Source organism: Psammomys obesus, unplaced genomic scaffold (assembly GCF_907164565.1).
Source record: "Psammomys obesus unplaced genomic scaffold, mPsaObe1.curated_primary_1811, whole genome shotgun sequence".
Taxonomy (NCBI): Eukaryota; Metazoa; Chordata; class Mammalia; order Rodentia; family Muridae; genus Psammomys; species Psammomys obesus.
In genome coordinates this window covers 7285119-7308596 of record NW_026585587.1, presented here as the reverse complement: position 1 = coordinate 7308596, position 23478 = coordinate 7285119, and the positions used below count along the sequence as shown (strand labels likewise).

Here is a 23478-nt window from a genome sequence, read left to right as displayed (position 1 = left end):
GGACACGCTATGTATATTTAAAATAAAATTATAAACACCAGTGACACTGAAAGGCATGTAACTAAGCCTGGTCTGGGTGATTCAGGTTTGCACTCTTGGCTCTGCCACTAGGTGTGTGGCCTGACAAGACACTTAACCCTAAATATCAGCACTTCTCATCTGTAGAGTAAAAGTTGCCAAACTAAGTCAATTCTGGCCCCTGACACTAATCATTTCTAATGCTCAGGTACCATGTGGATACTTGGATTAAAATAACAGCAAATAATAAAAGTGGGATGTTATACTATCAACTAATTAAGATGTTATCTGTATTTCTGCTTCCAAGAAAACTGTCCTTAACTTTTCTTTTAAAAAAATCATAGCATATAGCCAGGCACAGTGGCACATGCCTGTAATCCCAGCACTCTGGGAGGCAGAAGCAAGTGGATCTCTGTGAGTTTAACGCCAGCCTGGTCTACAAAGTGAGTCTAGGATACCTGAGGCTACACAGAGAAACTCTGTCTCATAAAACAAAAAACAAAACAAAAGAAAAGAAAAAAAGAAAATCCCAACATATTCAGAAATAGAGGAATTCTGTTCCAACCTGCGGCTTTCCCAGACTGAACGCAGCTTCCCTTGCATCTTACAGGCACGGCCACATCTCAGTGTCTACACCACTTGTAGCCCACAAGTCTCCACTTGTATTACTTTCTGTCCTCTCTTCCTATATCAACTCAGGCCACAACTGTCAGTTACGAAGCCTTAACCATCCCACTCTTTTCGTTTACGTGCTCCAAGTCTGCCTTCATTCTGAAGCCTGCCACCCAAGATATGTAAGTTCCGTGGCCAAGCTGCTTCTAAATCAGGCTGATTTGCAGGGTCTAACCTGAAAAAATATCATGTAAAGTGGTCTACATCTGAAATTTCATATTTAATCATTCATTTTTGACCACTCATTTCTCCCTGCACTGCCTTTGTTTATTAATCTAAATATGAGGTTTGTCACTGGATGCAATCTACTCTTTCCCCATAAACCCATCCTGGCTATGATGGTCGTTAGTGTTAACTACCAATCTGACTGTATCTAGAGTCACCCAGGAAATGAGCCTCTGGGCATGCCTGATTGGGTTAATTAAGGCTTGAAACTTCCTTAACAGGGACACTGCTCACTGAGAGTGGCCCATTCCCCAGGTTAACACTGAACTGCGTATAGAGGAGAGAGTGACCTTAAGTACAAGTATCCATTGAGCCAGCTTTCTGACTGGGGAGCAGCTGCTTCAAGATTCCACCAACTGACTTCCTGCCAAAACACACTACACGAACCCTTGAGCAAAGGACATCTCTTCTTCCTACTGTCAGTCAAGTCTACACTGAGAAACCTGCCCCACTGCTCTAATTCCTAACTTCCCTTCACCTCTCCAGTTCCCCAGCTTGTCGTCCTATGCCTCTCCCCAGCATTACAATGCATAAGACAAAAAGCCTGAACACTAGTTATGACTCATGAGATATTACGCACCAGTGTCCCTGCAAGGGGGGCGTTCATGACGAAGAAAGAAGCGAACTTCATTCCTTTGACTTCCAAATCGTTGAAGAACATCAAACATTCGTTCATTATCGGCAACTGGGCGTTCTAAAAGAAAAAAATTACACCAGCGACAGGTAAAAGAAGCACAATATACCTCTGATATAAACTATGTTACAGACACAGGAAATACTTGGTATTTCACATAAATTTTCCTCCATTAATAGAACTCAAAAAAAAAAAAAAAAGGTATGCCACAGATTTTTTCCCCCCACAAAATCAGTGTCAAGTCAATACAAAATAATAGAAAGAATGGGTCTATGTCAGTTGTCAGGGTCTTAAAAGTCTAAGTCAGTGGCTCCTCAGTATCTACAGGCACGCCACTTAATTTCTGAGAGTTTCAAAGGTTTGTATGATCTATACAAACAGCTAAATACTCCGATAATGCAGAGTTTCAGTAGAAACAATGTACCCTGAGTCTACTTCGGATTAAAAAACCCAATGTACTAGTTACGAAGGAAAGTGCACAAACTCAGCTCTCAATGACATCAATATAATTTGTGTAAGAATGTTGAAATGACCTATGAAAACTCTACACTCATCAGTAACCAAAGACACCATCTCTCAAAGCCTTAAATAAACAACATGGGCAGACACAGGGAAGCCAAGCATTCAGCAGCCAATTTTGCGACTTAACCCTGAACTTAATCTGCTTGATTGGAACAAACAACTCACAGTCCTGGTTCTACTTCCAGTAACAGGGCTGACAGTTTCTACAAACCACACATTCTGCAGTCCCCCACTTCTCTCCAAACCACTATAACCCTTGAGGGGGAGGGGAGGGCAGGGGAGAGAGAAGGAAGGGGAGGGGAAGGGAAGGGAGGCGTCAGGTACTAGCACTCATCTTTGTCCCTAGTAGCCTTCCCTCTGGAGGATACTCCACTGCTGCCCTCCCTCCCAGCCCTGTAACAGGAACACCAGTGGACACCTCCTTCACCGGCATTGTGAGATCTCTGAAAGCAGGGAATTTCTATCTCTGCAGCCCTCAAAATCCAGTACACTGTCACCCAAGAAATGTGATGAGTATACAGAAAAGAAATGAAACATGAAGGAGGAAGGGAGGGAAGAGAGGCTTTAACATTTAGAGAGTGAAGCAACAGGGGAATACACTTGAAGCTTTGGAATGAGAATGGATTTTCTGGTTTTGTTTTCTTCAGGTCTGGGGTTAGAGGTCTTGTATTAGCACACATTCACCATCTCTGCTTCTGGAGTGTGGCGACAGTGTGACCAGCTCCCTCAAGCTCCTATTGCTGTGATGTCCCAATCATGATGGATGACAACCTAAACTGCGGTTCACAAGTTGCTTCAGAGTATTTTATCATAGCAACAAGAAACTAAGACAATCCCAACACCAAAAGTGGTGGGAAGGAAGAGACAAGAGAGAGAAGGGAAGGAAAGCCTTAAATTTCTAATTAAGGAAAGTTTTTTGTTTTGTTTTGGCTTTTTTTGTGTAGCTCTGGCTGTCCTCCATCCACCTGCCTCTGTTTCTCAGATGCTGGCATTAAAGGCATGTGCCACAATGCCCAGCAAGGAAAGCTTCAAAACACAACTTCTGAGTACCAAGCTCCTGACCATAACAATATCCCAGAAGCTTCCACCAACACATCTGTCACCTCTCCTTGTTCAGTGACTTCCTTCTGTTGCAGAAGAAGAAAAGAACAAACAATTTTATACTACCAAAGGTTGAGCAAGAACATGATCTTCTAAGGTACAGGCTGTCCTGCTATCTGTAGGTGATCAAGAGTGCTCCCACAGAGCCAATCCTAGAACTCTGCAGAAGACAGCAGAACCCAAGCCAAAAGCCAGGCCCATACCAGAGCCACACCACACTTCAGCCAGATGGCAGTCGCTCTCTCCAGGCTCTTTGCACAGATCCACCACATCTCTGCATGTCGTCTCTGGGGTAACAGGAACTTCTGTGAAGTGCTGCTCACTGTTACTGAGGTACACGGTCAGGAACATCTGAAACAGAGGGAAACATTACCTGTCTTGCTTGCCCAGGTGGCATTCCCCTTAGATCCTTGCCCTGAAACAAAGGGTGGAGCTGGGCTAGGCCCAAAAAGCACTGGGTCCTTCCCCGGGTACTGCCTGCTGAACTGGAAACACCACAGACAGCCAATGGCAGCCTTCAGATAGAAGGGCAAAGCAAACCTTTTTCTGCCGGTTTCATCTGTACTATTTATTTAGCAAAAACTGAGTTAAATCAAGACATCAAATAGATCTTTTCCTGAATCTTCTCACAGTTGATTAGAGAATAGCACACATGCCTGATATGGTATAACACGCCTGTAGTCCAAGCTACTTGAGAAGCTGAGGTGGGAGGATTGCTTAGTTCAGGAATTCTGAACTATAGTGCACCACACTGATCAGCTGTCTGCACTAAGTCTGGCTTCGATATGTGACCTCTCAGGAGTGAGTGTCACACATACATACTTACAGATGCACTTCTCTTTGGAAGAATATATAAAAATAGAGTAAGTACAGATTCTAATCATGGGGGACAAGAGACAGGAGCCAGAACATAGGCGGAAAATTTATTTTCATATCACATGCATACATTAACTACTCCCAAAAGTTTCAATCAAATCCAATATTTATTCTAAAGGATGAGAGTAAGTAGAAATTAGCTAGTATACCAAAACCTACATGATCTTGTATATAAATTCAGTCCAACAGATAATTAAAACTCACTGTAAATCTTTTTCCTAATAAAAATAAACATCCTAAAAATCACTGCTACCAAATAATTCACATTTCTATGCCTATCAAATTATTTAAAATTTTTGTAAATCCTAAAGCCGAAGAAACGAACAAGCAGCAAACCAATGTTTGATGCATGCAAGTCAGAAACCCTGCTCACTCAATTCCATGTGAGTGAGAACAACGCCTGTCAGGAGTTATCCCACTTTCGTGCTGAATGAAGAAAGAAAGCAGAGACTATGGGACCCTGATAAACAACAGATCAGGATATTGTCTTTCAAAATAACCAAATGAGACTACACTGATCACTGAAGAAGTATGGGGTTTATGACTACAAAATAATAATAATAATAATAATAATAATAATAATAATAATAATAATAATAAAATAAGGAGAGTAGGCAGAATCAACACTCTGGTCACAGTGACACAGTAGCATTACAGAGTTACAGGGTTTGCCAAAGGTCAGCTGAGAACCCTTGCACGCTCAAACTCCTCTGGCCATCATCCCAGTGAGAAAGCTGCACCAGCCTCCTTGTGAAAGGGCAGCACTGAGGAAGGACAGAAATCGACTGAGACATCACACTGGGACCATAAGATTTGTAGGCTCCTGGGCTCTGCTCCTCAGTGCTAAAAGCCTGTTTCCCTGGGGTACTACACCTTCACTTTTTGCAAAGGCATCCACTAACTCATATAAACACCTATTACATACATACAGAGACATGACAAGTGGACTCTGTTAAAATTAGACCAAATAAAGGGGGGAAATGCTGTCAGGATTCCTAGAATGAACTGACTGTGTTCAAGCTAGTATCTCAGGCTTGGCGCACTCTGCTAACTGTACATGAAGTGTGGAGTCCTAAAGCCTCAACTTAGCCAACAGGGCTACATGGAAGCTCCTTGCACAGTGTCTGGACAACACTGGAACAGAGTAAAGATTAATCAAGCTCAAAGAATGCTACTGTGTTACTGATGGACCAGAATTCCTAGCATACTTAATCACAGCAGCAAGGTATTAAGTAATCCTTCTCCATACTCCCACCCACACCAAAACGTACTCCGGACTTTAAAGCTTCAAAAGAACTGTCTTCACTGAAGCTAATACCAGACAGAAGAACATGCACTGCATGCACTGCTACGCAAGAGACTGCATGCTCCTGCCTCGCCCGCCACTTTCACAGGCATTAACCATCAGACTCACGTCAACTCTCCCACAAACACGTCTTATTTTCTCTTTGTCAATGAAAAAGGAGACTCAGAGCAGTGATGTCCTCAGCTACTGGAAAAATGGCTGGAGTACAACTCTTTCTGATCTGTGTTCTACTCTTCACGCTGTCTGTGCTTTGGGCAGAAAAGCATCAGGAATTCCTCCACTTAACCAGCCACCCCAAGTTTAACAATCTAGCCTTTACTTTCTGGAAACCAATAGCTGTTACCTAAAGGCCAACTACTGTAAGAATGTGACAAGTGCTGCTCCCAGAGAACTTGCCCCATGGAGTTAACACTGTGTGGATGGCAAGTGCTGGAGCCAATGCCCTTTTTCCCCAGGAAGACTAGCTGTGGAGATCCCAGTACCTGTAATAAAATCCAGATGGACTAGTAACGGCATTTGCTGGCTTCCTGGACAGATCTGATAGAACCTCACACTTGTTCTATACAATGCTTTAGGAAGGTGCCCTCTCTGAAATACTCATCTTTAAAATGAGTCTTATGTTCCCTGAGAACTGTCATTGCGTTAGGTGCCACAATAAAAGCCAACACTGACTACAAACAACGAGATCCATGTGTCTTGCCCATACTAATGACACTGCCACCCATTAACATTACAACTCCACACTTCTCCCTATAACCCTGCTCTACCAGGGTCCTCCCAGCTGTTACATGCCCACTTCAGGAGTCTGCACTTGCTGCTCCTGTTCAGCATGCTCATAAGCAACATAACTTCCCTCTGTGTCCTTCTCATCTCCGTAACATCTTCCTGGCACGCCACCTAAAAGTCGATCACACACGCGCATGCGTGCAACTCCCTCTGCGTAGGTTCTGTACTTGATAATCAGGAGCTTACCATTCATTACAAATGTGAGTACCATGCAGCCACAGCTGTCTTTGTTAGTGTACTTGAGCACCTCAAGCTTCCTGGCAGATAACAGGCACATAACGTGCATCAAATGCAGTAGACAGCACAGCACTTTACAGTAACACACTGAAGCACTAAGGTGTCTATTCAGGTACCACCAAATGGCCCTGCATAGAGTATACCGCAAGCTAGACTCACTTTCTTCAGTGACACCTGGCCACCACCATTCCACTTCTGACTCAATATGCTTTGTATTCATTCAACATTTATAGATGATCTATGCTCTGAACTCCAATGTAGAAACAACCTCTGCTGAAATAGTTAATGCTGAACAAAATGCAGAGGGAGGGAGAGAAGGGGGATGACAGAAGGAGAACATGAAACCTATGTGGAAAACACACAGGGAGGAACTAAAGTTGGCTCCCTCTCTCTCCTGCTCCCCACTGGGCAACCCCAAGGAGAACCAGATGGCCATGGAGCTCTGGCGCACACAGAAGTCACTCTCCCAAGGTACAAGGTGAGACAGAAGAGGGAATTGTGGGGAATCATAATAGCAGCTGAAGAGCAGAGCTCCTCTCAAGGGTGCCAGGAGGGCTTTTTAGCAAGCAGCCACTATCTAAAAGACATGAGGCATAAGCCCAGCTAAGGGTCAGCAAGTATGCCACACAGAGAACTAAGGCCCCAAGAGGGAACAAATTGGTCACATTTGTGGAAGATGAGGTCTCTGCAGAGAGAGAAAGAAGAAACGATTACAAGAACAAGTGGAAACCATCATGCAAGTATTCATAGGCAGAGGTTCTAAAGGACAGAGGTTGGCAAGGACAAGGGGTAGTTAAATCCAGACTGCTGCCCACCCAAACAGGTTCTGAATCAGCAGGTGTGGGAAGGGGGTTCACACTCCATCTCTAACAGGTCTTGGATGGTGCACAACTGATCTAGAGACCCACCAGGAACCACTGTGAATGGGCAAAACAAGGGACTTGAATTTTAACTTCTGAGGCTCCAGGAGGCAAATCATAATCATAATCTTAATCAATCCATGGTTGCCAAGGGCTTCAGGAAGAAGATAAAGAAACTGCTTCTTCCTCCTCTTAGAAGAGAACAAAATGAAGGTACCACACCTCTAAAACATTCTTTTAAAACTATGTCAAACATTTCTTTACATTCATAGTCATAAGTATTCCCCGAAGTTATAAGGGTTAAATATAACTTCAAATATCTAAACTTAAAACCTAACCACAATGATGGATTTTACTATGATCTATTATTATATTTCAAGTGCTATAAAGAGAATGCAATGCAGACTTGCTTCCAATAAGTGCCAATTCCTTTCTCCTTCCTTTACTTGAAGAGAAGACAGAGAGAGGCGGCTGCAGGTTAAACTATCCATGATGTTGGTGTGACAGTGAAGGCAGTAGGCAGGCCAGTGTGGCACACTGCTACCTCCTTTAAGCTTTGTTTTACAAACGTGCTCTCCCACACATCCGAGTATTCTCAAAACTATAGTATAATTTCCAGAAATAAAGCAGCAAAAAAATGAAGCAGTTATTGTTATGCTAAGATCATGTGATTTTTTTAATAATCATAATGAAATATTAAATAAATTTTAAAGTCAGATACAGTAGCATTCATGAAACTGAGGCAGAAGAATTTTAGGTCCCAAGCCAAATACTGTATACTAAAATTGGTTTAAAGAATCAATGATGAAGCTAACGACCATAATGTGCCGTTTTTATTCATGCATATTCTTATTTTCACACATCTTTGTTGTGAGAGGAAAAACATTTCATAGTGCATTTTTGGTATAACCATGATGCCTCAACTTCGGTCAAGAATAAATTGAAAAAATCAATAAACAAATTTTAAACACCTATACCATTACAATGGAATGAAAATGACTCCAAGCAATGAAGATCTTGTACATGTGACAACACAAATTTTAAAAACAACACCTTGAGTGATAAAAGCCAGACACAAAAGACCACATAATATAGAATCCCATTTCTTTAAAGGTGTATTTAAACTTTTTATGTAATTAGTGTTTGCCTGTGTGTATAAATGCACACTCACGCGTGCGCGCATGCACACACACACACTTCTCTATACGTATGAATGGAGATGCCTGCTAAGGCAGTAGGCACTGGACTGGCTGTAACGCAGGTTACAAATGGCTGTGAGCCTCTATGGGTGCTTGCCCAATCTATGATATATGCAAAGCTTATAATTTTCCATTTTTTCACTTTTAATGACTGGAACCAAAAAGGGGGGAAGGGAGCTGGGCACACTTTATACCTTTAATCTCAGCCTCAGGAGGCAGAGTCAGGGAGATCTCTGAATTTGAGACCAGCCTGGTCTACAGAGCAAGCTCTAGGACAGCCAGGGCTACACAGAGAAAAACAAAAACAAAACAAAACAACAAGAAAAGTAAACCATGTATCTGAAGTTATAAAATTAGTTGTATTTCATAACCGAATATTCCTAGAATTTATCCCAAAGAAATGGTTGGAATGAAAGAAAAAGTTTAAGTGTCTGAGATTTTCACTACAGTGCTAGATTGGAAATTCTTCCAACAATATGGAAGAATTCAGTCAAAATACAAATATTAGGAACACTGTGCCCCAGCTACAATTACTGTCACTATAAACAAAGAATGAGAAAAATGTTAAGATAAAGTTATAATACAGAATTTTAAGGTGTAGATTATAACCCTATAAAACAGAAAAAATAAATATACACACAAGCCAGGTATAATCACACACACTCACACACACACACACACACACACACACACACACACACCTATAATGCAAGCACTGGAGACAGGAGTGCTTCAAGTTCAAAGCCAGCCTGGGCTACTTAGAGAGCTCAAGGCCAGCCTGAGATATACAGTGAAATAAAGACTCCAAACCAAAATAAAAAAAGATGAACAAATAATTGGCTAGCATGGAAACATGGAGATGGTATCAGTAAGCATATACCAATTTCTCTTAAATTGAAACAAGTCAATGTTAAAATTTTAAAAATAATTTACAGCTTGACAGCATAACTGATATAATTATTACTTGTTTCTGCTTCTTACAATAACCAACCTCAGAGGGGAAAACATGCAGGGAAAGATAAAATGCATCCTCCAGGAATTCACGCCAAAGCCATATCTGTACAGAACTTCCAGAAACACTGGGGCACAGATAATATTCAGTCAAAAAGAACAGATCACAGACTTAGTTTAAAGCCCCTGTGACAGAACATGCACCCACTGTAGTTCATGTTATGTCACTGACATAATACTTTGTTTTCAAAAAGAAGTTATTTCAGGGGGAAGAAGGAGCAACCTTTCCAAGAGGACACGCAGAGCACTGGCTAGAGCACTACAAGGAATTTATTGGAGTCAGAGGTTTAAGTCTATTTACTTGATTTTAAAATATAGTAATTTATTATGTATTGAGGTGGTATGCACGTATCACTACATGCATGCGGGTCAAAGACAGCCTGTAGGTATCAGGTTTCTCTTCCCACCATATGGTTCCTTGGTATCAAATTCAGGTTGTCAGGGTGGCCATTAGGACCTCTGTACACTGAGCCACCTCTGCAATCCTACTAATTAGGTTTTAAAAGCCATGTGAAGACACACAGGAAGAACACGGTGTGTGGGGCTAAGATGTTTGTTGTAATGGACAGAAAGTAAAGACTGACCACACATTCAGAGTTGCCATTTGCGCAAACTCACACTTACTCTGGGCTTACCTGGAGGAAATCAGGCATACAAGGAGAAAAACGTGCCCTTCAAGGAAAAATGAACAATCTTATAAAAAAAGCAAAGATATTGTTCAAATTTGCCAATGCATAAGAAAATTCTCACAAAACTGCTAGGTAATTAAGCCAGCGGTGAGATTAAGAGAAAGCCGAGGGGTTTCTTACGCTTCTGTGAAGAGCAAATATGAACTGTCCTTCCAGATTTATATTTTACTGTACCCACTCAAAGCCACAGGCTGTTTCCTGAAGAACAGTGCCTTGAAGCTCCTTTAATGTGCCCCTGCAAAAATACCTTGACTCAGAAAGTAGCGTGTGCATGTACCTATGTGTGTATCCGTGTGCGTGCACGCGTGCGTGTCACAGGGAGGCCAGGGGCTGACTATTAAGTGTCTTCCTCTATTGTTCTTCAGCTTACATTTTGAGACAGGATCTCTCACTGAAACCAGAACTGACCAACTGACTAGACTGGCTGGCCAGTGAGCCTCCTCCCCTCACCCCTGGACCTAACTATCTGCCCCCAGTACTGGAGCAACAGTTGTGCATTGCCAAGCCTGGCTTTTATGTGGGTGCTGAGGATCCATATTCAAGTCCTATGCTCTCACAGCAAGTACTTTACCCAAGAACCCATCTTCCCAACCACCAGAGGGCTTAAGAAATAGCAGGGCCAATGAGGTGCCTCAGTGGGTAAGTTGCTGCACAAGCCTGATGGGCTGAGTGTGAGGCTCAGAATATACATAAAGCAGGAAAGGGAGACGTGTCTCCACAAAGCTGTCATGTGTGTGTGTATCACACACAAACAATAATACTAAATTTTTAATTTAAAAAACATTAAGGACTGTCATATTGCTCAGGGGCAGAGATAGGGTCTGTCAAGTGCCTGGGCCTGCGTTTCTCTCTCTCTCTCTCTCTCTCTCTCTCTCTCTCTCTCTCTCTCCCTCTCTCTCCCATCAACCAAAGCTTCTTTCAGTATCTCAACTCTCATGGGGACTTTCAGCCCGACCACAGCTATGCAACATTTGAAGGGTTTCAAAAGATCAGACCATTCCAGTCGCCCTCCTGCCCCTATGGCCACTCCGCCGGCAAGTCAGCTGGCTGCCTCACGCAGGCATGCTCTGCCTCAGCCGGAAAGGTTCCTCCTCATCTCTGAGAGGGCAGTACATAGGGTCTTTGTGGATGTGGAACCTCCTTCAGGAGCCCCTGGAGCACTTCTCTTGGAGTCCCTTCCCAGCCTCCCTGTGGACATCCCAGCTGTAACACTTCTCAAAAGATCACTCCTCACAATAGTCTAACATGCTTGTCGAGCCCTTTCTCCTACCTAGAGTCTACTCTGGGCTGTCAAGTTATGTTGGAAATCGCAATGAAGTCTCTCTACCAATCTTCCAGTAACACTCAATCATATCAAAACTCTCTGTGCTCACTAAATATACTGTCTTTTACCCTGGCACACTTTTAACCTAAGTCTATCAGCCAAATTTGAGTTATGTAAAGCAAATTCACAAAATCATAGCCAATGAATATTTTTCCGCATCATCAACTATTTCTCAGGCCACTTATAAGAAGTTAGAACTGACTAATAACACATGAAGTATCAATCTGAACAATATTCTGTGAGAAGGTTAATCATACATAAAATATGCTGGCATTCATTCAATACCATGTAGACAATCCTTTCCTAAAATAATCAACATGAAAGAGTTACACAAGAAATTGTGATTATTTTAATTAAAGCAAAAAGGATTACACATAAAAAAAAAGTGTTTCATAAGCAAGGAGACTGCTGGTCTTTGCTGTCTTGTAACATAACCATTCCTATATATAAGCAGATTAGCAGCTGCTTCTATACGCAACTTCTGGCATGGCTCTCATCAAAGCCAGTCACTCAAAAGAAGCTCCTGGTCTGTCCTTCTCCTAACGCCAACTCCCTGCTAACTGCAGTGTCTCTGAACCATGCACTCATTAACATGTTCTGAGGGCCTGTTGTGCAGATACAGGTCACAACAATGAAAAACTGCCTTCTTTGGGGCAGAATGAAAAGATTAATAATACATCACTAATTGTGAAAAGTCAAGAATACGGAATGTTAGGCTAGAGAAATAGCTCAACAACTAAGAATGCTGGCTGCTCTTCCAGAACACCCTGATTCAATTCCCAGCGCCCATATGGTGGCTCGTAACTTTAGTTCCAGCGTGCTTCGGGCTTCTATGGGCCCTGCACATGCATGGCACACAGACATACATGTAGGCAAAACATCCATATAAGTAAAACATTTTTAAAGGATTAAGATGTGTGGGCGTTGTTGCTAAGGAAATCATTAGAGCAGTTTTGCATATTTTGATTTCAGATAATTCCAATTCAATTATAGGAAATCAAGACTTAGGACTACAAATGTTCCAGAATTCACTTTGTTTCTGTATCTGGGGGTATTTGCAAATACCCATGAAAATCTTATTAAAGAGACTCAAGTATAAATATAAAATTCATGCATTTTCTATACACCGAATACATATAGCATAAAGGCAGCATAAAGGTACGCTTCACAGGAGGCAGAAGTGAAATTTTCTACTCAACCCCCTGTCCACATTCAAGATTTCAGTTTTGGAGGGTTTTTTTGTTTGTTTTCGTTTTCATTGTTTTGGATCAGGGATACTACGTGCTGAGAGCTTAGCTGGGTATTATAGCTCACACCTATAATCTCAGCACCCAGGACACTGAGGCACAAGGATCATCCCAAGTTCCAGACCAGTGTGGCTTAAATAGTGATACCCTATATGAAGGGGGAAAAAGACCTAAAACTTACATTAAATGATATGCTCCAAAGTAACAGCTTCAAGTCACCAAGAAACCTAAAATCCACGCTTTCCTCACTTCCCACCTAGAACAACTTATCTGCAGTCCCTGCCCATCCCCTCATGTTGAAGCCACCCCTATATTTTAGACAAACTCTGACATAAAACCTCCTCTAGCTGCTCCTATGCAACCACCCAACTGTAGCAGAGGCCTGCTCTTTGCCAGCTACTCACTCTTCCTCCATTACACCACACTCCGAGTTCACTCAGCCCTTACACACAGCAGCTCTGCAATCTGTGTCTGCCCAAGTGAACTAATGACAATGAGTCAGAGAGTTAACACTGCATGGAAGACTGGAACGCTTAGAGGAGACTAAACATGATGGTCAGTTTGCATGCCTCAAGAAACATTTATCCATAAACACATAACATTATCTCCAGGTGAGCTTTTTCAATGCTAAATGAAAAGAATGAATGTCTACCTATCTGGAGACAAATTTAAAAACCTTGTCAACTATACCTAAAACTAATTCTGTCAAGTCTAAACACACCATCCAGAGCAATGTCCCTTGAGGTCACTCTGCTTTCAGGAGCTGTCATAATCGCAAATAAATTAAAAATAAAAGGAGCAAAATAGGTTATTTAATGAATTCTTCCTGTCTGCAATTCTGTGGGATTAACGTTGCTGTTAAGATTAATGCCCCTGAAGCAGGCATTGCTACTCTGCGGTTACGTGACTTGTTTTACATCAAGGTACTGTTACATACTTCATTTTGCCTTTCACACAGAAAGATGGCAAAGTCGAATGGAGCAGAGCTGGCTATGGACAGTAAGACACAAAAGGACACAACTGACTATGAGCAAGAGAAAAACCAAACACCCCAAGTAAGCCCTGCGGCTCCCTAGTAAGATTCCACAGGAGCACACAGATAGAGGCAAGGGTGACCAGGTGCTCTCTTCTAAATGCTGACCTTGGTATTTTGAATCTTTTGGTCACTTCCTGTAGACAGCTAAAACTTCTGAAATAGAATGTACCCTTAACACAAAAGGCTTAACTTCATTGGGCTAGATAACAAAGAAACTTGGTACCTGGCTAAGGAGTTTATTGTGCTATATTAGAGGTCTGTCTTTAAGAGGGAAAAACAGCTGCTCAGAAAGATCACAGGGACACACAATTTTGTATAGACTGGAGCAAAAATAGCAATCAAGGTGTGCATTGCATCATTCCAAGAAAAAAAAAAAAAAGACTGGAGATAAAGAATCTGAGTGTACACTGAGCAAATGGCTGAAAAAAGAAAAGAAAGGAGCATAAACACCTGTGTTTCAGGCTCTAAAGAGCAACACCCAAAATACCAAGATCCTAAATACCTTAAATAACAGCTTGCTGTGCACGCCTGGAAGCCCACACTGGATCCGTAGGATCCACTGTAGGGGAAAATCTTCTCCCTTGAAAGTTGTCCTGATTTCCACATGTGTACTGTGGCATGAACAATCCCACACTCACACACACCAAGTAAGAGAATAAAAATAAATACCGTCTTTCAAAATAGTGTCCCTACTTCACAAAGCAAACACATTTACCAAAAATTACCTGCATCTCACAGACTAGCCGTCATGTCTACAGCTTGTGTGATGGAGAAAACATGAAGAGATGGTTTCTAAAATGAAAGCCGGCTTGACTTGATTTGCTTAGGTCTCTGCCCACTTTGTATCTGTGTTAGGACCATGAAAATAGCACTGATTTCAAAACAAAAGGAGCAGTTAGGATCTGAAGCTGCTAGAGCAACACAGCTGTGTGGTCAAAAGCTTTCTAGAGCACTTACAAGGTTGTGAGGGCAAGCAAACACGAAACTTTAATTAATTAAAAAAAAAAAAAACTAAGCTGGGCTTGGTGGCACAAGCTATATGCTAGCTAGGTATTTGGAAGACTGAGAAAAGACTGTAAATTTAAGGTTTACCTGGGCCACAGAATAAGTTCAAGCAAGACTGGGCAACTTATGGAGATCCTTTCTCAAAAGCAAGAAGCTGTGGGGCTAGAGAGATGACTTAGTGTCTAAGAGCACTGTCTGCTCCTCAGAAGACCGGGCTCAATTCCCAGCACCCACATCTGTAACTCCAGTCCCAAGGGACCTGACACCTTCTGAGCTCTACAGACACTAGGCATGTACATGGTAAACAGACATATGTGGAGACAAAAGACATTTTTTAAATAAGTAGTTGGGGTGGGGGGTTAAGAGTGCTGAAGGCAGCATGTGCAAGGCCCTGACCTGAATCCCCAATACAGAATGGGAAGTAAAGAAATGAGTGCCAGGTAAACAAGCTAGATTCCAGCCTTGTTCTGATTCCCAACCCTAGGAAGTCTGCTATTTCTCCTTCCACCTCTTAGTGTCAACTAAGGCAAGTAGTAGAGCAAGTGGTGAACTGTATTCAGAGTCTACAACCAGTTTCTACAACCTTGGTGTGGCAAGGTGACTGACCCCTTTGTTCATTTCTCATAGTATCCTTACAGCCTTTTCCACCCTTCCACCACGGTGCCCCTAGAATCCTTACCTCACACAGCCATGGAACAAGCTTTCCTAGTCATCAGATCGTGCCAAGTCTCACTGTCCTGCTCTCCTCAAGTGGCTACCCTTCCACACAAAATCAACATGCTTCTACTTCTCTACCTCACTTCCTGCTGTTCTCCCCTGCCTTCAAAGGTCTGGTCTGTCTATCTGGTTTCCAATGCTTCATAATGGACCTCTGCCCCAGACAATAGGAATTTTGCCCATTTGAAATGTGGAAATCTTCAGTGTTGGCTCCTTCCTGCTGTGCAGATCCAGAAATGTCACTTCCCTGACCACTGATACAAACTGCTGCCGCCAGTTCCATTTAATGCCATTACTTCCTTTTACATTTGTCTCCACTTCCCCAAGCTCCATGAAAGGTAGTCTCCCTCAAAGTTGTCCTGTTCTGTATCCGTGACACTCAGAAAGGAACATGAAAAACAGTGGGAAGTCACTAAATATGTATGGAACATGTACTGTCCCCAAACAGCCATCATGAGAAAAAAAGAAGAAGAGGTTTGATCCAATCATGATTCCATCCAAATCAGCCCCCCCCCATCCTCATCATATAGACAGTCCTGAGTATACAAGAAAAGATCCCCACCCTGTCACGTCAGGTCCTTCTGCACCATCAAACCAACTGGACATAGTTGTAGAATGTGCCCAGCTATTTCAGTTTCTCTGCCTTCAACATTTCCCAATGCCTCTGTTCCATCCTTTGTCTGTTTTGTCTTATTTTCAACACCATCTCCTTTAAACCCTGTTTAAAAGCCACTGCAGGAGGCTTATTAAACATCCCTCATAAAAAGATAACTATTAAGCACTTTCTCCCTATGAAAGAGAAAGATCTGAGGAGCGCTCTACAGTATTATTACAGGGGAAAAATTTTTTAAAGGTCACTGCACTATTTCCTTTACCTAGGTGCAGCTAATGATCTCCTTTTTAGTGAGAACTTGGTAGGAAATTAATCAATTTTCTCTTTTGGTATGCATTTTAAATAGGAAATATCTGTTTTCTTTTTCTACTTCAAAAATTAGTTACATTCTGGAGGAAATTTTTTAAGCTTTATTTTCATTTATGTGGATATGTGTGTAAGAGAGAAAGCATATGCCATGAGCGTGCAGGTGCCTGTGGTGGTCAGGTGCCTGTGGAGGTCAGAAGTGAGCACTGGCTCCCCAGGGCAGGAGCTTTTCTGAACCACCTGACTTGGGTGCTGGGAAGCCAATTCCAATCTCCTGAAAGAGCAGCAAGTGTCCTTAACCACTGAGCCCTCTTTCTAGCCTCTGAAGAGCAATATTTGAAGTTATTATTAGCCGTTAGCTAAAATAACACAAAACATCATAGCCCAAGCTATGGGGTTTCAAGCTTTAGCAGACATGTACTTGCAATCAGCTCGTTCAAATCTCACTTTAGTAAAATGACCAGGAGCAAATTACTGAAACTACGTTGAGCTTCAAATTCTGTTGAATGAGAATGGAAAGATCAACAAGGACATTAGCTAGAAAGGTCTGTCTAGGTTACTGGGCTGTATTATGCAAAGGGGCTCTAAATAGAAGCCTTCCGCCTGACCTATGAGGAAAGTTAGGGTTCCCAACCCCTCCTCACCCACCTCCAACTTCAGGTCAAATAGTTGGTCCCACAGTGGAAGATCAGCAAAGTGCCCTAGCCATCTTCTTTATTACCACTAGTAGCTTAAATGGGTACTTTATAATTGTTCATTTTGGTTTTCTACACTACTTTCCTATAAGGCTTTTACTTGGTATGTTTAAAATATACCTAAATTTCTAAGCTCCAAGGGATCTGATACCTCTAGCGTCCACAGGCACCTGCACTCATGTGCACATACCTTCACACACTCACACTCACACACAGGCACACAATCTTTTTAAATGTTTCTAAGAAAGCAACTAACGTGTTTCAGAAGGTCAGTAGTTGTGACCAGTCACCTGGACATTTATTTTTTTATTTAATTATTTTTATTTTTATTAATTACAGTTCATTCACTTTGTATCCCCCTTCGTACCTCCCTCCCTCCTCCCCTTCCAATCCCACCCTCCCTCGTCCCCACCTCTGTCCCTCTCCCAGTCCACTAATATGGGAGGTCCTCCTCCCCTTCCCTCTGATTCTAGTCTATCAGGTCTCATCAGGAGTAGCTGCATTGTCTTCTTCTGTGGCCTGGTAAGGCTGCTCCCCCCTCAGGGGGAGGTGATCAAAGTGCAGGCCAATCAGTTCATGTCAGAGACATTCCCTGTCCCCATTACTATGGAGGCCACTTGGACACTGAACTGTCATAGGCTACCTCTCTGCAGGGGTTCCAAGCAGATCTCCATGAGTGGTCCTTGCCTGGAGTATCAGTTTCAGAAAAGACCCCTGTGCCCAGACTTTTTGGATCTGTTGCTGTCCTTGTGGTGGACATTTTTTAATGACAGATTGGTGATAGTATAATCTAAATATAACAACTTTTAAATTATTTTACAAAGAGAAAAAGCTAAAACAACCAAAAAGCATACTTGCTAAATTCCTTACCCACAATCTATAACCAAGACTTTGTATTTCTCTGATAAAGCAGTACTTAGTGTTTGCCTCCTTAATGCTTCCTGATTCCCTGAGGAGCTCCTGTGACCAAAACCTCTACATTCAATAGGTGTACATTCAACCTTAAAAATTGTACTTAGCACTCCAACTAAGAATACATTTCAGATGTGGTCACTGTATCTATGTTTTCTCAATTCTAACTGATTAGAGAAAAATGTATCTAGCACGCTATTGAAAGCCAGTGTTTAAATAGTGTTTGTCCTGACTGAGTAGCATGAGCTGACAAGAACACTCTGGATTCCTAAGCTCTTATGTCTCATGCCTCTTATTCTTTGAGATACTTGTTGGAGAAATTTAGGGAGAGGTTTATAACACATGACAACAAATCGGACCAGAAGGCACTGCTACACAGTTTGAGCTGAAGATCTGCGGACTTCACAAGGGCTCGGTGTTAAGACAGCTTTTAGAGGCCTTTTTAAGGCTTGCCACACTGCGGTAGATCACCAGAGATAACAGGCAACAGTATTCCTTAACAACACCAGCACAAAAAGTCTTCATTGTCCATAGAGTCTGCTGGGAAAGGGGGACTGCCAGCTCTTCCTAGAAGAGTAAGAATGAGCCTCCAAGGTCCCTTCCAGATAAGCTAATTCACTTGAATTTTTTAAATATAGGGCAGTGAATACTTGCTTACATTTCTTTATACTGTTTGACTTCTCTGAAAGAAAAAAAAAAAGAAAAATTTAAATGTGTTTCACACATAATATAATTGAAGTCACAAGACCACAAAAATGAAGCACATGAAATGTGAGATCTTTTGCACATTTTTAAAAACAGGCCATTCAACAGCCTTTGAGAATTACAACTCTAAAGAACGCATCTTTAAGAGTTTAGTCCAAACTTCATTTGGAGTAAAACCCAACCCACACCACCTTCTTATATTCCTATTCAGCCGGAAGGAATTCTTTCAGAGCACAAGACAGTCAGATAGGCTCAATGCTCCACATCTGTAACTTAAAACAATATCAGTTTGGAAAATCTTGGCAAATAAAACTAGACTTTGAAAATACAGTGTTTAAGCAGAAGTTAGGCCCTGCACAAAGCAAAACTACAGAAAGAGAAAAGCTGCTGCTGTCCAGGTGCAGAGGTGCTACAGCAGTTGATGTGATAAGCAGCTAGGTGCACCCAATGCCAGGCGCTCAGAGACTCAGATTTTGTCTCCTCCACCACAGAACAGTTCCAAGTAATTATGCCCTTGCAGCACTGACAGGAAACGCCGCAAACTTAAAACTAAAGCATGGTCAGATCAACTGAGCTCTTTCAAATAAGCTGCTGTGTCTGGAAAATATCATCCGTAGTATGATGACATTTGGTTTGATTGCACATGCAAACCAGTCACCACCAGGCACATACAGCTATTTAAACATAATTAAAATGAAATCATTTTTCTCAAGTTCAGTTCCTCACTCACAACAGCCACAGTGTGTAAAGACACTGTCAGGCAACACAGGACCGTACACCCCACTTCCACGCAAGCATGCCAAATGCTCCCATACATGAAAATCCAAGCCTACCGGCCTTCTATAGGGCAGTGCTGATTGTGGGGTGTGGGTTTTCATATGAAATTTTTGCTTTTTAATTTACCATTTCAATAGCAGATATGAACAGAAATGCTTATGAAGCTGTTCTCTGAAAAGAGCAGCAAATATTTGCTCTTTCATTAAAAAATATTTTTGTTGGAATATAACACTTCACAAAATGAAAGTGATGCATAAAAGAAATATAGTATAATTTTCAAGTGGGTGAGAATTTTTGTTTTGGATAATTGCCTCCATTTGAAAATCAGTGAATGGAACACTAAAAAAGCCACTCTCTCCAAGTAAAATAACCCTTCTTAGATGAAGGTAAGGTGTCAACTGTGAAATCAGTTTCTCCTCACTAAGTGTAGGAGATACCACAGAACAAGAGATGCTAACCATGGCAGGAATCATCCTGCTACTGCACGGTACCCTATCATTAGCTCCACTGTGATTCTCTATGTATTTTTAGTTAGTCTACTAAGATGCATCTTCACTTCTGGCTTTGTAACCAATTATCACTTCACGTCCCACATAAAGGAAAACTACTTGAGTCTGTACTATTTGGCAAGGAAAATATGAATACTATTTGTTCATATGTATATTTAATATAATGCAAAGCAAACCAAGGAATGTACTTAGTGCCACAAAACTGCACTTGAAAATGGTTAGAACCAGAAAATTATAAATTATGTATATTTTAGCACATTAAAAAAGTGTATCAAGGCAACTAGTCTATATTCTGGATGCACATCTTTTCATAAGTATGATGCTTTTCCTGATAAACTGGCTAGTTTTCCAAAGTAATTACAAAAGAGAACAAAATCTTACTCATGTTGGAATAAAAATCCAAGCATATTAAAATCTAAATATGAAAACCACATTTAAGAAAATGGTTTTCAGGCAGGAATGGTGGGCAGCCATGCCTGCTACCCCAGCACTCCAGATGCTGATGCAGGACGGCTGTGAGCTAAAGGGCAGCCTGTGCCACAAAGCAGGTGCCACACCAGCCAGGTACTACATAGCTAAACTAAGATAGATGTTTAACGACTTTACAGTTCAGTGGCAGAGTTTGTCCAGTGTGTATACAAGGCCCTGGGATGAATTCCTACTACCACACACATAAAAGTCTGTTTTCGGGTACCCTACTAATACAAGTATAAAGGCATATACAACATGTGGCTTGGGTGTTGAAGAGATAGTGGCTTGGCCATTAATAGAACTTGCTGTTCTTACAGAGGTCCTCCGTTCAATTCCCAACACCTACATAGCAGCTCACAACCAGTCATGACCCCAGTTCCAGGGGATCTGATGACCTCTTCTGATCTCTGTGGGCACTAGGCACGCATATATGGCACACAGACATACATGCAAGGAAAACAGTCATACACATAAATCTTTTGTAAAAAGAACACGAGGCTGCTGAAGGAAAATATCTATGTGTATGTGTCACAGAGTAGGAATCTCATGTTTAATCACTATTGCTAATTCAGTTTTATCTAGCACCTATTCCAGGCCAGCACCGCACTGACCCCTTCCTTCATAAACAGGAACGCTGATACTCCAAACTACCCTAAGAATTGGCATTCTATCATCCCCAAGTTACAGACGAGGAAGCTGAGAGACAAATTTTTCTTGAACATCTGGGATTACTAATACTGCACAAAATTCCAAAGGGCAGCAAATTTCAAAGCTAATACACCACTCATACTACACCTATTCTAAGATTCAAAACATCCGCCCCGCTAAAGGGACTTCAGTTCCAAGTCGTAACTTTTTATAAAAATGCTAATGATCTGCTATTCAGTTGAGAGAAAAACAAAAAACAAAGGATAATTTGATATTAAACTTATCTTTCAGGAAGAAATCACACTGAAAAAAAAAAAAAACCTTTTCTTTTTCTTTCTTTACAGGGAAAACTGACAAGCAACCTGAAAAAGTCTTTTCACAACAATGATGTAAAAACACATGAATAAAAAAAAGTTAACAAAATGTTGTATCATTATCAAGGTATGTACTTTAAGATGTTCACATCACAGGGGCTGGAGAGATGGCTCAGTGGTTAAGGGCACTGACTGCTCTTCCAGATCGACCCCAGTTCAAATCCCAGCACCACATAGCAGCTCACAACTGTCTGTAGTTCCAAGATCTGATACTCTCACACAGACATACATGCAGGCAAAATATCAATGCATATAAAACAAAGGTAGATAAAATTTATACTGAAAAAGATATTCACGTCACAAACCTAACTCAATGAGTACTAAACCAGAAGATACAAAATACTAACAATTACAAATTCTTTGACTCTTATCAATACAAGCCATCCCAAACCATCTAAACCCAAATAATCAAATTATTATATATGTGTACAAGGTAAAAAAAAAAAAAAAAAAAGTAGGACATCCTACACATCACAGGGGCAAGGAGACAATATAGTACATTCCGCATGTGTAGTTACAAAAACAAAACAAAACTGAACCCACACACATACATTTTATTACTCTAGTCCACAGATTTAACAAAAGCAAAAGGTTGTTTTAATTTTTTTTTGTTTTGTTTTGTTTTCTTAAACAAGTGACAATATGAACTGAGGAGAAATTAGGGATAGCTATGATTAAAATACATGAACTTTTCAAAGCATATGTAAAAATTATTATAAAAATAGAACTTAAGTTGATTGCAAGACTGATACTCCCTGAGAGAAGAGCAAACACAGCACCCATGAGGAAATAAATGCACGACAACAAGCCACCACAACCAGCCAGATCTTGCGCTCGCTAGGGAAAGGGGCTTTTCAGAAACACCTCCAACAACCTGCAGGTCACCTGCGGTCTGGTGGCCGGAAGTCAGATGCCAAAGAATTCGCTCATCTCAGAGGTCTTGCAGAACGAGCTGTGGCAGCGGGGAACAGAAGTTTTCCTGCGAGCTAAAACTTTTCGGGCTGCATTTGCTAAAACCTGCTTCCACAAAGAGATAGGGTGACTTGGCTGCTATCACCGACATCAGATCGAAATTCAAGTTAAAAAAAAAAAAAAAAGAACAGAGAAAGAAAGGAAAGAGAGAGAGAGAAAGGCAAGCCCTTTTAAGCGTTATGCTTCACGTCAGAAAAAGGCTTTACCGATTAAAAGAATGGCAGGGCTAAGAGCAAGGTTCCCGGTTCCCCGGCTCCTGACCTTCAAAACAAGCTCCCCCAAAGGTCTCAGTCCGAGAGGCAAAGTTTGGGCAGCGGCCAGGGCGGCCGCACTGACCTGCGGGGCAGCACCGCGACCCTCGCGGGGACCGAGCGGCACGAAGCCCCGGAGCCCCGAGCTCCACCGGCTCGGCTGACTCGACCCCCCGCTCCGCACCCTTCAGGGGCCCCGGCGGCCGCAGGACGCCCACCGGCTTACCGGCATCATTTTGGGGCCGAACCGCATGGAAGCGGGGATCCAGCCGCGGCCTGGCGGAGAGGTAGCCCGGGGGGTCGCGGGCCCGGGGAACCGAGCGAGGACGAGGCCGCGCGCCCGGCGGCCGACCTGTTGCGAGGCGGCGGCGCGGGAATCCCCTCAGCCGACCGGGACGCCACCGAGCCCCGGGCCCACTCCCCCCCGCCGGTCCTCGGGACGCGGCTTTGTCTCGGCGCTCGCGACTCCCTCCTCCTCCGCCGCCGCCGCCGAAACCAACTAATCCCGGCCTGGACCCCACCGAGGGGCGGTGGCCCCGCCCCCCGCGAGGCTCCGCCCACGGCGCGCCCCGAGGCTTGAGGAAAGGGAGGGAAGCACCGCCCAGGGTGGCGAAGGCGCAGGCGCAGATCCTGGAGGGGCGGTGCCAGAGGGGGCGGGAACCTTTTCGCCCCGGGAGGAAAGCGCGGCGGGCGGGCGGCGGAGCTGCTCCCCAGCGCGCCTCCCGGCGGAGCCTGGCAGTGGGAAGGCGGCGCCTCGGGAGAACAATAATCGTAAAACCC

At 42.6% G+C, this 23478-nt stretch overlaps 1 protein-coding gene across 1 annotated transcript in view; it reads right to left on the bottom strand.

Moving 5' to 3' along the window:
• The window catches only part of Tp53bp2 (tumor protein p53 binding protein 2), a 52362-nt gene extending 29131 nt beyond the window's left edge, over positions 1-23231 (bottom strand). Inside the window, exons 1-3 of the mRNA XM_055609492.1 lie at positions 22925-23231; positions 3376-3523; positions 1496-1609 (exon numbers count right to left, since the gene is read on the bottom strand). Coding sequence (XP_055465467.1) covers positions 1496-1609; positions 3376-3523; positions 22925-22951 — 289 coding nt within the window. The 5' untranslated portion in view covers positions 22952-23231. The remainder of the gene's footprint in view (positions 1-1495; positions 1610-3375; positions 3524-22924) is intronic.
• Between the last annotated feature and the right edge of the window lie 247 nt (positions 23232-23478).